At 41.8% G+C, this 18,963-nt stretch overlaps 1 protein-coding gene across 1 annotated transcript in view; it reads right to left on the reverse strand.

Moving 5' to 3' along the window:
* The window catches only part of GRTP1 (growth hormone regulated TBC protein 1), a 61,399-nt gene that overhangs the window by 25,422 nt on the left and 17,014 nt on the right, over nt 1–18,963 (reverse strand). The window contains exons 5-6 of the mRNA XM_083168715.1: nt 16,829–16,953; nt 10,695–10,791 (exon numbers count right to left, since the gene is read on the reverse strand). Of these exons, the coding sequence (XP_083024841.1) occupies nt 10,695–10,791; nt 16,829–16,953 (222 nt within the window). The remainder of the gene's footprint in view (nt 1–10,694; nt 10,792–16,828; nt 16,954–18,963) is intronic.

Consider the following 18,963-nt stretch of genomic DNA (forward strand, 5'->3'; position numbering starts at 1 on the left):
AAAAAAAACTGAGAATGTGGTGTTGGGGTGTGTTTTAACTGGTTATGCTCCTCATATAGTCTGGACACTCCTAAAAAACATGTGAAAAATATTCATCAGCCAAGTTCACTAAATGGGAACTTGCATTGATGAATTCTATAAATGTTACCAGTAAAATGGGTAATATTGTAAACCCAGCAACACTCTTACCAGGTGTGCCCTCCAAGGCACAAAGGGTGGATTGGTGCTGAGGTTGCTGGAATGGTGGAGTTTAGTGGGAGCCGAGACGAATATGATTGCATGACATATTTGAATCAGACCTTTGCAGCATGCCCCCGAAGGGTGGTAACAACCCATTGGAAGAGGAAATTCATTTTTTTTTTCCTCTCCCTCGTTCTTTCCACAACACTAAGAGGGGAAAATTGTACACTGGCTATACCGTAATAGATGGAAAAGGCATAGTAGAGGCTGAACCCATTGGACGTCTCACTCAGCAACAGCAGCCTCATTAGTAGTACTGCGGGCTGAGAGAAAAACAGCCAATATTCATGCCGACTCAAAGTACGTTTGTTGGAGTAATGCAGAAGATCTTAGGCCCTATGGCGCCTCAGAGATGTTTTGTTTCAGTAGCTGGCACTCCAGTGGTGCAAGCGTTGTAAGTTTAAAGGATTCCTGACAGCCACACAGCTGCCGGACAGAGCGGCTGTTATCAAGTGTAAAGTCCACACCTTCGATAAGGATTCAGTGTCACTTGATAATGAACATGCTTGGAAGGCAGCTGGGTGAGCCATGCGCTCTGTGGATAATGTTTGTGTTCCCCCTGTAAAAATCAGTGTATTCACATAGAAATACAAGATTTGTGTCCCCTGCAGGAGAAGCAGTCTGGAAGCCGAAGGGATGTGGACAGGAATAGAAAGATGGACAAGGAAAACCAGTGACTCTGAGAACATGCCAAACTGTCAGGGCAGAGATAGCCCATGGCCTGACTTGTCTTGACAGGGAAGGTATGTGGAAAATTAGTCCGAAATTACTGGTGTGCCCACAGACAGGTAAGACGACAGGGTCATGCCTTACTTGTCTGGGGAAAGAAACTGGAACGGCCGTTCCCACAGAGCCATCTCCGCATCCCTCCTCCAGCAGGATCCTCTGCAGGTAATAACAAATTGACTTTGTACAGTCCACTCTAGAAGCGTTTTAGTTATTTATTTACTTAATTTTTTATATATATGTGTTGATGTTTGTGCGTATAGATATGGCAGCCCAGAAGCACCCCTGAGTATGCAAGTATATATGAAAGATTTTAAGTCATGTGTAAACCTCTAGGGACTGATGGTACACCCCACAATCTCTTTTTGTAGTAGTAGAATCACTCTCAGAACTCCACCTCATTTGTCCCCATCGAAACATTGCTTGGCGGGCAGCCACACGTTATGGTAATCCCACAAGGAGATCCTAGACCACACCACGAAAAAAAAAATTATGCAAATGATGTATCCACACCTGGAAAACTGCAGCAAAAGGACTTTGTTGACACCTGTTGTGAACTGTCATAACCATGAACCAGGAGATGTTGTTGTTTCCCCTGCTTTGCCATATACAGGTTGCTTGATAGACCTTTGGAAAGAACCACCCCAAGTCTTGTTGACCAGCACTACCTCAATAACAAAGTCGCAGAGAGAGAGATTCGGGTACGTTCGTCCTACTGCCAAAAGACCAGAAACCCAGAAGGTCCTTACATTCGAGGGCGAAAGAAAGAAATCGCTAGAGGCACCATTTCGGGAGGACTGGAGAGCAGCTAAGGTCAAGCAACTGCACAAGCTACAAAAGGGACTGTGACACACCCCACTGGTAACAGGTTGGAAGGATCACTAACAAGTTTTTTTTTCCTTTCTCAGTTTTCTCCATTATTTTGGGTCCTATTCTTGTCTCCCCCCCACTATCCGTTCTTATCTTCAAAGTCAAGGATACTGCTTTCGCACTGCTGCCAGGTATTGGACAGACGATACAGAGTTCTGAGAGTGTGTTACCTGTCCCAGTTTAGGTCAAGGTAGAATCTATAAGCTTGACACGTTACCCAGGACCGGATGTTTGATAGTGATAATACCAGCATACTTTAAAGCATACCAAAATAAAAATAAAAAGAGAGACAACAAAGAGTTCAAGGGTCTGTTGTCACAAACAATGCCTACCAAAGGATGCCATATCTGAAAGACAATTGTATATAGTGTAACCTCCCCTATTTTTTTATTTTTATCCCAAGATTTGTACATTATCCTTCGTCACCCTGAGTAGATTGTTCGATAAATGTGGCCCATCATTTATCCATGATCCTGGATCGGCCAAAGAGCAGATGGTTTACTCCCCTTATATGTTTGACTCACTGATCCCAAATTTCTCTGTTAGGATTATGAATTTCTGTGTTTTAGGAAAAATGTTTGTACTGTGACAGTTTTATATTTACTGTCAAAGGGTGGACTGTCAATGTCTAGTTTTACACACGCCATTTTAGGATAGTATGGCCGCCATTTTGGTTCGCAGAGTTGCGCAAATAAAGTATACATACCCGAGTCTGTGTGACAAAGTGGACCAGAAGCGCAGCCATACTATTACACATAAATTCATAATACCACATTTACACCAAATAAAATATAGTTAATTAAAGGTTTAGAGCACTACACATAGTTTAGTCAGCATTACATACTTCTGTCTGTATAATGTTTGGTATCGTTACGTTCCGTTTCCCATGCGCAGTATTCCAGTCATTGCGAATAATTCGCAATTCATACGGTCCGATAATTACGGACAAAATCCATATTCCCAAGACTGTTTCTGTTAAAATGTGTGTGACAAAAAAAACCTAGTTACAACCGGTTCTTTCTGCTATTTACGACCCCTGACGACGATGCCAACACACAAAGGACTCCAAAGTTCACTCCCCCCCTGCACCTATTCAAACCAGTTGTATTACTTTTGCCCCAATCACTGAGGACTGGACATTCGAACCCTGACCAATAGGAACGGCCTTTGACCTCCCCCTTCTGACCCTATAAGTTAGGTGACCCTGGGCGGCCTCGGTCACTTCGGCACTGCTTCTATCCCTTACCATTGACCGGGCTATAGTTCAATCTGAATATAGCGAGCTCCGACCGGACTGCGCTGCGCTATTTTCCCTGACGGTAACATTTGTATTCCCATTTTATGTAATGTGGCTGATTATGATTGTATCTGTATCTTTGTAAGTGTTTTAAAGTACTTATTATTGTTAGAGAATTGCATCACGTGTTACCCTGTGTTTTTCCTATTTCTGTAATCCCCTTTTGTCCATTAGGGACTAAATACACTATTTACGGAGTTTCTATCTCCTCACCTTTATACTGTGGTCATGTCTATTATTCGCATCTAGCGATAAGGTGTATTACGGACATTGTCCTTATAAGTGTATTCGCAGATTAGAGACAAAGTACTGCGAAGGGATCTCCTATTAATGCATTGGTTCTTTCGTGTATAATACATGGTAAAGGTACGCTACGCTACGTTTTGTTCGCACGTAGCTAAGAATAAAGGGTACACAGGTTACGGACATAATACGTAACCTACGCTTTTCACTTATTGTTCTTTGATCATATAAATATCGACATTGATAGGTACACAGGACTTTAAAAAAGCTGCTGATTAGAGCTTTCTTGGGCTCACAAATGCTGATGTCATCTTTCAGTGCCCTGGAAAGCGAAAGTGAAGCCCTGGACAGCGCAGTTCAGAGCAGACAGGCATCATGGCTACCTGGACTGACCAAGAAGTGAGAGAGCTCCTGAGCATAAGGGGTGAGGAGGAGATAAAACGCCAAAACACTGGCACAGTAAAAGATGCAGTTGTTTATAAAAACATAGCAAAGCTGCTTGGAGCCAGAGGCATAACCCGGACACAACAGAAAGTTGTTAATAAATTGAAGACCCTGACAAAAGTTCATGAAGGTGCATGACAACAATCGTAAAAAGAGTGGGTCTGGCCGCAATGGGAATACTATGATATCTGCCCAATCGTCTTCGGGCACAGAGCTCTCTGCAATCCCGTGAGTCTGTCTTCCAGTTCACAGTACTTCCCTGCAGAAGCCAGTCAAGGTCCTGAAGATACACAGACAAGTGAAGTCTGCCAGTCATCACCCCTGCTAATTGAGGACACACCTGAGAGCAGTGATCATGGAACAGCCACACACCTGCCCACGCATACTGTATATATATAGCCCTGATGACAGCATATCCGACACCATTGAAGAGGGCATGGAAGCTGCGTCCAGTGACAGTGGGTTTCTGCAAAGTGCCGTCACCCCAACTTTGCAGAGAAACAGTAAGTTTATATTTTAAAGACACATAGCACACTATAGGGCTAAGTTAGGGGGGGGGGGGAGCATAGGGTTATCCCCAGCATGTCCAAATAGTGGTCCTCCAGCAGTTGTGGAACTACACATCCCAGCAGTTTTAGCATTACCGAATAGCAAAACTGTGGTAAGGCATGATGGGACTTGTAGTTTGGACATGCATGGTTTAGGCTATGGGAAGGGTGTTTAGCCACCACCTAGGGGAACTTTAGAGTTAGGGTACTACCTTGGAGGGGCAGGTTTTGGCTGTGGGGTTGAAGGGCTAGGGTTCGTGACAGGGTAAGGTGGGGGGGGGGATGGACACACATAATATACAGATCAATGTATAACCTGCAGTGATGTCGCAGAGTTAAGCAGTGTGTAGGTAGATTAATGCCACAGACACGTTTGCCAACGCTGCTATTTTTATGTATGGTCATTTTCAATTTATATCTTATGTTTACAGTTTACAACGTTCCACCTAGAAGGAAGAAACTGAACAAAGCAGAGCAAGTAGCTAGAGCCATGACAAGTGCCCTTGCTGAAGATCTCAGGGAAATGGACAATGCTATGTCCACACAGGAGAATGCAAGGCTAGACAAGTTTATAGAGGCCGAGCGGCAAATGCAGGACTCATTTCTTTCTCAAATCCTGTCAATGCAGGAAAGCATTAATCGAGAGGCTCATGAGCGTTATAGGGAATTACAGCAAATAGACATGGAGTTCTTGGAACATTTGTTCAATACTCCAAAAGCTCCAAGCCAACACCACAGCTCACAATACCCTGAGCCAGGATATTCCACATATAATCATGGACCATACTTTGGTTCAAGCACTGCTGCAAATGATCAAACCTCAGAGTTTTCTGTTTTTCGCAATTTGCCTTAAAGCTATAGGCACATTTATTGTCTGTTTTTTGTTTTGCACTAGGCACCACTAGCTTTCAATCGTTTACCACAGTGTTTAAGCACCACTAGTGCATTTTGTTTTGCACTTAAAGTGGGGGCGGTTGGGATGGGGGTGGTACGGGTGGATGAGGGCGAAATACAAAGGCGATAGACCAAATAAAAAAAAACTTAAACACACTTGTGATCACTTTTTTATTAAAATGACCATTTCATATGGTATTTGCAGTGATTTCCCGGGATCAGTTTGAATGGGGCTCTCCTGGGTGGATCCCAGGTCTGAGTGCAGTGTGAAAGGGTACATTCCCGGGTAGTGTCCCGGGAACACATTCCCGGGTATTACCCGGCTCTACGAGTGTGAAAGGGGTATAAGGCGCCTACTCCGAGACAACCCCTTCCCCATTTCAATATGGCTCACCATTGCATTTTTCATTCTATTTGGAAAGTAGCACAGTAGACATATCCAGTTAAGTGCAAGCCTACCATTATATTAAGGTATGTCATTTAGCTTGGTAATACACATACAACACAACATACTGATTTTAATTTGCAAGTTACTGCAAAAAATAATCTAAAAGACTTATAAATATATTTATAAACAGTGTCCCCACAATCTTTTTCAGAAAAGAAAGGAGAATTACTGTATACGTTTTTATAAATTGTTAAAAACAAACTAACCTTGAATGAGAGAATGACATGATAAGCACACTCTTTCTGCACACAGAACACATGGATATGCTGACATTTAAAAAGTAGCTCTTCGGGAAAAAACACATTTTAGAATAGATTATTATTTCCTATCAACTGACCTTTTCTGTGATTGATGGATCTGGTGTAACTGAATTCTGGCCAAACAGCAAAGTTTCACTTTAGCATTCAATATTAGATCCAAAAATGACTCTGGCCTATAGAAAAATCCATCAAGTGGCATGATCTATATTGCAAACATTTCCGTATTATGTATATAATTTAATACTGCATTTTCTGGTGTGTTCCTAGCATGGAAGTGCTGTGAGGTCAATGACTGGAGAGGCACTAGCTAATAATCCCCCCCCCCCCAAAAAAAAAACACAACACAGGTCACCCTGCCATCACAGTAACCACCCCTTTTGCACAGCCCAGCATCTTATATTTGGGAGCTCTTGAATGCTCCTCCCCCACTGGCAGACTGCCAGCCTCATATAAGGCAGCCAGAGGAGGCGGGGTGATGATCCAGGAAGCTATGACTGGCTTGCAGCAGCTATGTTGATTCTCAAAAATGACATTGAGGTGCCATTTTTTAAATGGGAACTGCTGCTGAACTCTGCAGAATGCCTTCAAAGCTTCTCCTGGTTTACTGAACTGGCTTTTTCTGCCTGTGACTTGGCTCAACCCCATCCGATTTCAGACACTTTATTAGGGTCAGCGAGACACAGAGCTGTTGCGGTCTCCCACCCACATTTGGCTGCACGGTCATGGCATAAATGAATAGAATAATACAAAGCAGATATTTATGAGACAGAATCGATTACAAATATATTTCTATTATTTTAATTATTATGACAGGTGCGACTGTTTGTCCCTGGTTGCTAGTTGATAACCTGGTTTAGTGTCAGCATTATGGGTTGTATCTAATACAGGATTCATATATTGAAAAAAAAAACCAATTAGTTGTAATTATATTTCAATATATGATAAATAAAGGTAGTCTATTGAAGAAAATAAATGTCATATTTATGGTTTACAGCAGCAATTCATATGCAGATACAGCCCTATTTGCGCACAGGATATAGGCATATCATTTTAATCAGCATAAGCAGCTGGAGTGTCCTATTTGCATCAATTTATAAATTAGATGCATTTCATGGTTAAAGTCACACAAAAAGTCAACGTTTGGCGCTACATAGCCACACCATGTTATGGAAGTGACTTCAAGGGCTGTTTAACTTGCAGGGAGGCTAGATGTAGGTAGTCACCTCTGTAAATAAAAAGACCTGCACTGTGCCTCCTTCACTGTTGACCTATATACACACATCTCATACATACACACACACACACACATACATACATACATACATACATACATATATATATATACATATATATATATATATATATATATATATATATATATATATATATATATATATAAAAATGTGGTGTGTACGTTGTGAATCCCAAGTCAGGCCAGTTTCATTACAGTATATGCGATATGTGATTCGGACACCAGCAAGAGAGCTTCTGGGGAGCCAAAGGGACCTGGTAAACAGGTGGAAATACCACAGCACTCATTTTATTTACACATTAGGGCCCTCGCTCATGTTGTTCCTACCAATCATTATGGAAGTTTTTAAGCAGAAGCCTCCAGCCATAACAGGTTCCTGCTCTAATAAGACGACAGTGCAGTTCCCAGACAAAAGTGGAGAATCCCTTTCTTAAATCAAATTAAAACAAAAAGCAACCACTGTCAATTAAGACTATAAAACATACTGTACTTGCTGTCTCCAAAGTCTACTGAAAGAAATTATTAAGATTCAATCCATTCTCTCTTTGCCCTTTTCAATGGTGGGAAGTATAAAGAATTTAGGCTGGAGTAATGTTTTGTTTCAACATTAGATTTGCAGCTTGTTCTGCCACAAATGGAGAACCAAAAAAAAAACAAAGACCGGCTGACGGTAGTTCCAATTCTCCACTCACTGATTTCAGGACTGAACCGGCAGTCAGTGTGGTCAACAACTGTTTCATAATATTCAAACACTCTGTAGTTGCCTTAACTAGCGAGCATTACTCAGCCATTCAGGACTATGGTAGTGCTGGTACTCCAGTAACCAAACAGTGAAAATCCCCGGCGCTGTCCACTCCCGTATATTCTTGAATGTTGAATATCTGTGTGAATTCTCTTTGTTTATCCACTGGTGGGAAGTGAAAATAAAATGATTAATTCTCACCGTTCACCTTCCGGATTCTTTCTACCTGACAGAATAGGTGGATAAAGGCTACACTAAGGAATGGAATCCCTTAGGGCAGGCATGTCCAAACTTTGGCCCTCCATCTGTTGTGAAACTACACATCCCAGCATGCCTTGCCACAGTTTTAGCATTCCCTAATAGCAAAAACTGTGGCAAGGCATGCTGGGATGTGTCATTTCACAACAGCTGGAGGGCCACAGTTTGGACATGTCTGCCTTAGGGTAACACTTCCCAAATGTTTCTGCCCTGCCTGTCTCAAAATGTTTCTTTATGGTTCAATGAGTTTATACCACCTATACTGTCAGATAGAAGGTGAACTGTGAGAATTATCATTTGATTTTCTTTTCACTTCCCATCGACTGATAAACAAAAAGACTTCACACAAAGATATTAAACATTAAAGAATGTATGGGAGTGGACAGCGCCGGGGATTTTGTTTGTTTATAGTGTTGAAGGGGTGGTATCCCTTAGTAAATATACCGGCTGCAGCCCTGAGGCGCAGGAGCTAGTATTTACTTGGTATTGTTCTCCAGTAACCTGTTCCTATGAACTATTGTTGATCAGAGGTGCATATTAATTAAAATTTTGCATTATGACAAATATTACCATGTCATTGGTGAGAAAGTAAAATGGTCGTTATATGTTGAAATCCCAGAATTTCCACTAACACAATTAAAACCACATTTTAAGCCCCGTTAACCATCATACTAGGGGCAAGCTCATCACTCCGGCAGCTGCTGACTCGCACCAGCCTCTCCCAGCGCAAAATATATTTGCCGCTGCTGAGTTCTCTAAACTTTGAATAGAAGACTGCAACATGCGTCTGTGACAGTACTTGAAAAGCGGGAACGTCCCTCTTAAATTGCGTTGATTATTAGGTATTAAAATCAAAGAATACACAGAAAAAAAGTGTACACAAACTGAATATTTTTGTCTGTATGCAAACTTGAGCACATTATTATGAACAGACTGTCCCCAATGCAGTCGGTTTGGGTTATGGTACAGACAAATGTCTATGTCGACAGTCCCTAAGTTGACCACTAATGGTCAATACAAAGAATGGTCGACATGAACATGGTTGAGATTGAAAAGGTTGACAAGTTTTTCATGCTTTTGGTGTCTATGTTGACATAGACACTGTATAAGTATACCGCTGCGCTCACCAAGCTTCGAGCACGTATTCTCGCTGCGCTTGGCACACTTTTAGAATCTAACTCTATGCCCACTTGGATTGTAAAGTATTAATCAAGTTGGTAAAAAAAAAAAACACACATGAAAAACTTGTGTCGACCATGTTCATGTTGTCCTTTAGTTTGTATCGTTTTTGGTGTATTTACACATTTTATTTATTTATTAGCAGTTTCTTATATATTACATAAGTCACCCAAGAACATTACACAAGTCACCCAAATGCTTGCTCTGAGCAACTCTACACCACAGAGGTGAGCAGTGAAGGGATGGCACATTCCTACAGAGCCCAACACTCACTCGAATGCCAGAATAATGTTACACGGCTTCATTCAAGCTGGCAAATTTCCAGCTGAACACTGAAAGGAACAAAAGGCAGCCAAAGGGGAAAGGAAATAATAGAATCTGTCTGAGAAACATTAATATGCAGAGAAGCATGTGAAAGCTGCCTCTGTATTGAAATACATGTTTCAGTGCAATAAAGGGAAGGGTATAGTTGCTATGTAAAGTAATAACCCCTGTGGCCTTTGCCATTTTATTTAGATCATGGAATCAAAGATGGTTTTAATCTGTAATTCTTAATAATCATCAGAACAATGTATTCTAATAGTAAAAGCATTTGCTTAAATAATTAAAAATATAGAATTACATAGACATTCAGTACCATGAAGATTGGTGGGTGTGCAAACATCGATGAACTAAACAAATGCATTTAACAAAAAAAAAAAAAAAAACTTTTAGTGAGCCCAAGGCACACATACTGTATAATCATATGAAAATTACACAGAAATAATCATGCTAAAAACATATATACAAAACATTTATATAAAAACAACTAGAACACAAATCATACTTTTTAAAATCTGCTTCTATTTAATAAAATGATGCCTTTAATGGAGTATATTTCTGTGGCCTCATGGAAACTTCTTTACATCAAATTCACAAATACTCTTGTACATCATTAAAAGGAAATTCAAAATTGAATGCCGTAAATTTTAACCACCCCCCAAAAAAAAAAAAAAATTTGGCACTTCAAATCTGATTTTTCCATGGTAAAATTGAGTGCCATTGTGCAAAAATCAGACACGGCACATATATTGGGTAGTTGTTTCTCCTGCCTCCGGGAATGTGAAAAGAAAACCCAGATAGTGCCTACTATTGATGATAACTGAATTATCCCCTGACGGATCATTTAGCCACAGTAAGCCAACTCAATTCCCCTGCTAAAAATGATGATTTTTAGATAAACTATCTTCATTTAATGTACTATTAAAAATGTCTACTTTTTTTTACATTGGGTACAAATATTATTAAACATACCAGGCAAAATGTGTCCAATGAGGGCATCTAGCAGCCAGAAGGCTTTCTCTTCATCTTTAGTAACAAGAATCAAGTATCCAGTGATAAAATTCATACCCTGCAATGACAGATTTCAATCCAGTTACATAAGCAGCTGATTTTCACCTCCCCAAAAAAGCATTTATTATGGTTCACATATCACACATTCCAGCTCTGTCTCCCTTGTTCCTAGCCTTACCACATAGCACAGTAATAAAATAATTTTTCAGACTTATCAAAACATTGTTACCAGTACTGTTCCAATGAGAATCCACTCCCAGCTAAGAGTAAATATATTTTACTACTGGGCTCAGACCCTACTTGCCTGCTGCACTTGCACAGCTAGGGAAAAGCACAGTCAAGTAATACAGCAACTGGGAGATTGGAGTAATTAAAGAATGATTTGTAAAGAATATTAATCTTACGGCTATAATCTATTATTAGTGCAGTGGTTAAAGTCTAGTTGGGGGTAGACCAGAAAAAGGAATTTCCACACATTCATAATTTACAAATAAATTACTTATTAAGAAAAAGAAATAAAGCTGTAAGTGCCAAATCACATTTTTACTGCACATGAGAGAGCAGGGATTTGAAGGGTTAAAATGTTAACCACGACCACCAAGTTTATTTGAATGTTGTAAATTAAAGTTTAGGATTTTTCAGGCAATTTCTCTTTCTGCCGTTTGGAATCTAAGGATTTCCCTTAAATGTTTATAAAAGACATGTATAAACTGCCCAGAGGGAGAGGATAAAGGGTGTGGCGTTTAGTAGGGAGCATGTTGCCACTCACCCAGTGAGGATGCCTGGGAGCTTGTAGACCAGTTAACAAGTTGTTACATTCCTACCTCTTGCCAAACACAGAAAAGCAAGAATGTGCTAGAGCAACAATATCAACCTTGCCACTGGGGGTTACCAAGCCCCTTACACACTAGGCGCTCCTGGTCGCAGCTGATGTAGTTAACATTATCGGCCACAGATGTTGAATCGAGTCTACACACTGAGCTATATCAGTAAAAGTCACTGGGACCTGCTGAACATGCGGGCCATTGGCTATACAACCAAAATCAACCTACATGTTAAGTAGATGGGAGGGGTCGTTAACAATATTGAGTGTATACACTATATCATTTAAAAGATAATCTCGCAGAAGGCCCTTTTTCTCAGTAATATCGATATATGGAGCTTAACAGTATTCATCAGAGGTTAACATGGCTGAGTGTCATCTTTATTACACAGTTCTGTTCAGAACTTAACAGTAAATACAGCTTTCTGATTTCTTTGCGCATGTCTCAGCTGCATGGCTAACACAATTGTTCATATTGTTAACAATGAAACACTACTTTTCAGCATTACTGCCTCACAGCCAGCAGCGTAACTATAGCACCGCAGCCCCCGCCACCGCGCAGGGGGGGGGGGCGGCGGCGCTGTGCATGTGAGGGCGCCGGGGGCTGCGGTGCTATAGTTACACCCCCCTTAATCCCCCGCAGACTTACCTATCTCGCTGGTCCCGGCAGCTCCGTTCTTCTGCTGAGGACCACCACAAAATGGCCGCCCCCATATAGCACACTTATCTGAAACAGTCTGCTGTATGGGGGCGGCCATTTTGTGGTGGGGAAGGGGGTTGCATGGGCGGCGGGGCGGGTGCCTGGTGGGGCGGGGGGTGCCCCCCCCCCAACGGCGGGTGGGGGCGCCCAAAACTTAGCTACGCCACTGCTCACAGCACTGAGGTCATGGGTTCAATTCCCACTATGGCCCTAACTGTGCAGTTTGTATATTCTCCCAGTGCTTGTGTGGGTTTCCCCCCACATTTCAAAAATATACTGATTGGTTAATGGTCTCCCATCAGTTTGCGACCCAACATCAGTGTCTGGCCTCATAAATGCTCTACAGCAGGACTGGCCAACATGTGACTCTCTAGCTGTTGTAAAATACATATCCCAGAATGACTTGCCAGTTTTAGTATATCCTAATAGAAAAAAAAGGTAGTAGTGCAAGCTGGGATGTGTAGTTTTACAACAGCTTAAGAACCACAGGTTGCCCAGGCCTGCACTACAGAATTAATGGGTACAAATGCCCACAGAAACACTCTAAAATCTTGTGGTAAGCCTTCCAAGAAGAGCGGAAGCGGTTATAGCCGTTAAAGGGGGACCAACTCCATATAACCGTATATGTATTTGAAATCCATGGCATTACAGTCCTTGTTGGAGTAATGGTCAGGCGCCTGAATACATTTGTCTATACAGTTTGTGTGTGAGGGGATGGGGGGGAGGGAGAGGGAGAATTATTTTGTTTTTAAATTGTATTGAGTAAAGCACCACATACAATATCAATACATCATTACATGCACAAGAAACGAAGATTAAAAGGGTAGTTTATCCATCTTACTATTGAATAACATCCAAACAACATGTATTTACAATACGGAGTGTAAACATCAGCAAATATCAATGAATGTACATGCATATCAAATGGAGCGGGAAAGATTTTTGTAATGCTTGTGCAATAAATTGATAGCTGACAAAGACTATGGTGCATCTCTTCCCCAGAATACTGTCTGCATATTTCAGACGATGACCACTTTCATAGCTGTCCTTCACACTATTGAGCCAGACACATTCCAAGCTCAATTCCTGCTGCTTACCGCTATCAGTGTATGACAGATGAATCCTATCACTTAGGAAATACAATCTATTATGATTATTTACCAGAAAGAACAGCTTGCTCTGTGCACTGTATTGACAAAGGAAATAACTTCAGAAATAGTGACAGAAATGGATAAGCGGTCCTGCATCTTTGTAGATTGGCTGACATCAGGGTTATGTTAGGACTTCTCATCAACATGAACAGATGCTTTAGTTAAATAGGAGATTATTAGTCTAACCACACTTTTAATAAATTAAGGAAGATCGTTTTATTAACATATAATCCACTGTTGAACTGTCCGTGTGTGGCTGGATATATAATTAGGTTTTGTAATGGGATTTAGATTTCAATGCTTCATGCAGTTCTTCCCAGATACTTCATTGAGAAACTTTGCACGGTCTGATTCCCCTGTAGAGAAAAATGCAAACAAGCAATGCTTGCCAACTTTCCAGCTGTATCCATAGCGACCGAATGCTACTGGACGCTTGGGCAAAAAAAGAGCAGGATATTAATGGAGTGGGACTTTCAGCAGCTTCTAAGCATGCACCAGGCCAGCACTATTATTGTATCATAGGACAAGTAGTGGTTACCAGGTGTGTGCGAGGCTGATCATTTTCTTGGCATCAGGCAGTCTGTCTATGCAAAGCCACAAACTATACCATGCAAAACATACCCGATTTAGCAAAACAAAATACACAAAAACAAGACACTGAAGACACACACACACCCCATGAGGGATTCTCACAGTATAGCTAATGGCAGCAGCTATTTACTGAGCCAAATTAATATTTACTAGCATGCAACCTATCTGTTCAACAGAAACTAAGGACATCACAGATATAGAAAGCAGACACGCATTACAACTGTATGTCGATCGGTATTAATGGTAGGTTTTCCCACGTGAACAGTGCAAAACAATCCCATCCTTTGTTTGAAGCACCTTTTGTTTTTGGAAGCATTTCAAATTATATTAACAAATTACTTTCGCTTCCAGGATGGGGGGGGGGGGGGGGGGTACTGGAAGACACTATATATGAAGTATACTCCACAAAACCTACAAGATACTCTGTGAGTGACCTCTGTGGTACAACCTGCAATAGGGAATTTTGAGGTCTCCAGCCTGGTCCAGCAATAAACAGGTCTGTATGGGGTACAATACACAGCCAGTTAGCCATACCAGACAGCGGCAGATGACCGAGAACTGGCATCTTCTGACTAAAGGGCTTCCTTCTTAAATTATGCAACTACTAAGATATATAATATGGATGTGAATGACAAAGATATATAATATGGATGTGAATGACAAAGCAATACACAGTCTACACAAATAGTGATGAGCGGTTGGCAGTATCAGAGACCACCTTCAAATATAAAGTGACAATCACCTGACTGACCCACATCAAGAGAATTCTACTGAAATAAATACAAAATGGACTTGTGTGAAGAGCAACAAAGGGAACACACACCTGTTTTCCTCAAAATCTAAATAGTGTTAACCATCAGTAACATTTAGACACAAATCTTGCACAGGGATTATCAACCCTTTGCACTAAGGCCATAAGGTGGCCCTTAGAGGATCTTTACATTGGAACTTGTAGGGTCAGTTCCTCTCCTATGAGGCCATCCTCCACTCCTTCTCTCAAGCATCGCTCTATGACGATACCTTTTGGAACATAATACTAGTACTAAAAAAAGTGTGGCCGATATACCCATTAAAGCCTCGGCCTCTGGTTGGTGAGCTGCAGTAAGAGCTCCTCACAGTGGCATACCTGTACCAGACTCTGAGCATTTCTTCATCTGCAGTCTACAGATTACCAACTTAACCTGAGCAAACTACAGTAGGTTAAAACACCTTTTGTAACTAGCTATAATTTAGTAAATATTTCTAAGTGTTGTAATAATGGCAGCACTCCAACATTACAAGCTAATAAAGCTTCAAATGTCTGTCTCCAAAAAGAGAAAAAACCTAAGGTGTAGAACACTGTTGGCTGCCCCGAGTACTCTGAGCCTTTTGTATATCAACCACTGTCCTATAGATAATGAAGACCAGGATGGTCAGTGCTGAAAAATCCACTAGGCCCTCGAGCAGTTAGAATGGCATATGATCAGTGAGAGTTTTGATGAAAGCTGCAACTAGTTATGGCCTAACAATGATTTAGATTAGTTCAGTGTAATAATCTGGACCAAATTTTTTATTTATTTATTGTTTGTAATGCTGGGTACACACCAAGACAATCATGATCATGCGACGATCGTGAAACGATTTCCTTGAAATCGCACAATAGATTGGAGTACATGATCTGTACCCAGTCGAAGGGAGATTGACAAATCCTTACTGCAGCAGGTTACATCTCAATCCGACCCTATGACCAGTGGGGGCGTGCATCGGAATCGTACTGAAAACAGGTACAATTCTGCACCTTTTACATCCAATCGGTCATACGATACATCAAAATTGAGGGAAATGAGCACAGATCGTCCTGTGTGTACCCTGCATTAATTGTAAAAAACAAACACCAGAACTAATACATGTTCCATACAGCGATTAAAAATATATGCCCCATGTGTATGGCTGGCCCCCATTATTTTGATGATGCCAGATAAGGTGCGTACACATGGGGGCGATTATAGCAAATATCGCTGGAAATATGGTTGCTGAGCGACCATATTGCCAGTGATGGGAGTGTGCATCGGCGATAAATAACCAAGTGCGCGCTCCCGTTTTCTGGCCATAGTGATGGCTGGTCGCAGGAGCTTGCTCCTGCGACCAGCCGATTTCCACTGCCCGGCTCCCCTGGCAGTTTATTTTTCATCAGCGACCATCTCTGGTCGCTGATGCAAACGGGGCACCGGGCGATATATCGCTCAGCGATATATTGCCCCGTGTGTACAGGGCTTAAGTCTGGAGTGAGCAGTACAAGTAGCTTTTTATACTACTCATTTTAGACATGCGGATATTGCAAAGGCGGCCCACAGATGTTCCAGTGTATCCAGCCTCTCTGAAGATGGAGAACCTACATGAAAATGTAACTTCACTCTCTCTATACAGTGTATGTACAATTAAAGGCTCAGTGTATGTACAATTAGAGGCTATGGGAGTTATGTAATACAATAGGTTAAGAAATGATGCTAGTTTGGGCTAGTTCATTTCTAAATTTACAGCAGCAAGCCATTATCAATTTATCATGCCACTTATCATTTATGGCTTTTATCAACTTTTAAGGAAGATTCACTTCTCTGCAAGAAGACCATTCCAGAACGTCCTGTGCACCTCTATTCGGTTAGGAATGTCTTAGTTTTGGTGGTTGCTATTTAGGGGACGAGATACCCGGAACTTTCACCCATTGCATTGAATTTAATCCCCCCATCCCCCCGTTGGAGCTGATCTTGCTCAGCTAAAAAAAAAGAAGAAAAATTATTTTTCTACCAAACACAATGCTATAAACAAAGTTGCAGAAAGTGTCCAGACCTACCTGGCAATACCCCACAGCTTTATTGTGGTGTCCATAGGCCACTAAAACATTATGTAGTGTCTGCTGTAAACAAGGGCTTGCACTCTTACGAAACTTCACATTATCAGGAAACGTCCTGTTCAGATCTGCAAAACAGACATTCCAACTGTAGCATCATAGATCTCACAATGGACCAAAGTGAGGGGGAACGGGGTGGAACAGAGTCCCACCACCTCTAATGGTAAGGTGGAACATTCTCACCTCCACATTGGCCCTGCACAGTAATACTCACAGAAAAACATTGTAGTTTGCAGGGGGGTGCCAAAAACCCTACCACTGGCCCTGTCTCTGCCTAATGGGGGGAGGGGTGTAATTAGATGGCATAGAGAAAGGAGTTCCCCCACCTCTGCATGACCACTTTAAGCCCTGACCAAAGTGACTACAGCATAGCACAAGATCAAACTAATCACCTTTAAAATTGCAGTATAGTGACTAAGGAAGAGAACTAAGAAAGTGAAATGTCCTGCTGACCTCCCTCCAATCAGTAGGAAGGACAACCCTCAGCACTTTACAATCAGTCATTGATAAAGTAAGTAGTACAGTATGCAAACAGACAGCAGGGCTGGTAGCAGGAGACTCTAGAAGGATGAATACTGTAGAAGGGGATAATGTGGTATGTCCCATATACAGTAATGCTAAGTCATTCATGCTGCAGCAGTTCTGTTGTACATCTCTCATTTTTAATATACACAAATTACAATGCATGTATAGTTTTTACATTACAATAATTACGGATCAATTTACCTGTGGATAAGTTATACTATTTATATAACAAAGTATGGTACTCTTTACCTAGCACGGTGCCCATCGCGGTCATTGAATGCACTAAAAAAAAATCGGGTGCGACCGACGCGATGCCCGCGATTTCCCATAGGGACCAATGTTAAATTTCTCAATTGACCCGATTTTACTGTTCAATGCCTCAATTGACACGATTTTTCCATAGGAATCAATGTTAAATGGCCCACAGAGGCCAAATAGCCACCCTAAAGTGTGAAATGGCCCCCACAATTGTTAACGCCACCCCACGATCAACGTGAACCCGAAGCGTGGCGAGCACAGCGAGCCCGCGAGGGGCGGAGGTACGCGTCCTACGACCTTTTCATACCCCCACTATCCATGTCGGCGTGGAGTTGAGAATAGAATAGTGTGGCGAGCGGACGAGGATACCTGTGAAGCCCGCAAAGGGACGCGTTTACCTGTGAAGGTATCCACGTCCGCTCGCCACACTATTCTATTCTCAACTCCACGCCGACGTGGATAGTGGGGGTATGAAAAGGTCGTAGGACGCGTACCGCTGCGCTCGCCACGCTTCGGGTTGACGTTGATCGTGGGGTGGCGTTAACAATTGTGGGGGCCATTTCACACTTCAGGGTGGCTATTTGGCCTCTGTGGGCCATTTAACATTGATTCCTATGGAAAAATCGTGTCAATTGAGGCATTGAACAGTAAAATCGGGTCAATTGAGAAATTTAACATTGTTCCCTATGGGAAATCGCGGGCATCGCGTTGCACCCGATTTTAAGTGCATTCAATGGCCGCGATTTTTTTACCTACGATGCCCACGATCAAAATCGTGGGCGCCGTGCTAGGTAAAGAGTACCCAAAGTATCATAGGCAGTTTAGTGTTACCCAGTATCATCATTATGCCCTATCTGCAGTGTTTATAAATGTAGGACATTTGTACCCATTCATTTCAATCAGTGGAAGTTTTGTGTGAGCACTAGTATTTGTATATATGCTGTACTAGACTATGATCACGTGACCATGATAAGCAGTCTGGAGGTGCAAGCCACCACTTGTGTCAAAGGGATTAAAATCAATCTATCCTTCACTGAAGCTATATGAGGAACACTGCCACATAGTGCTACTGCCTTCTGGAGAAATTTAGATTTAGAAAACACATTTAGATGCTAAGGAGAGACTAACATTTCAAAGCCTGACAGTGGGCCAGATGCACCAAGCTTCAAAAGTGATAAAATGGAGAGTGATAAACAGCCAGCCAATCAGCTCCTACCTGCCATGTCACAGACTGTGTTTGAAAAATGGCAGGCAGGAGCTGATTGGCTGGCTGTTTATCACTCTCCATTTTATCA

The sequence above is a fragment of the Crinia signifera genome, chromosome 2 (genome assembly GCF_055691185.1).
Source record: "Crinia signifera chromosome 2, ASM5569118v1, whole genome shotgun sequence".
Classification (NCBI taxonomy): domain Eukaryota; kingdom Metazoa; phylum Chordata; class Amphibia; order Anura; family Myobatrachidae; genus Crinia; species Crinia signifera.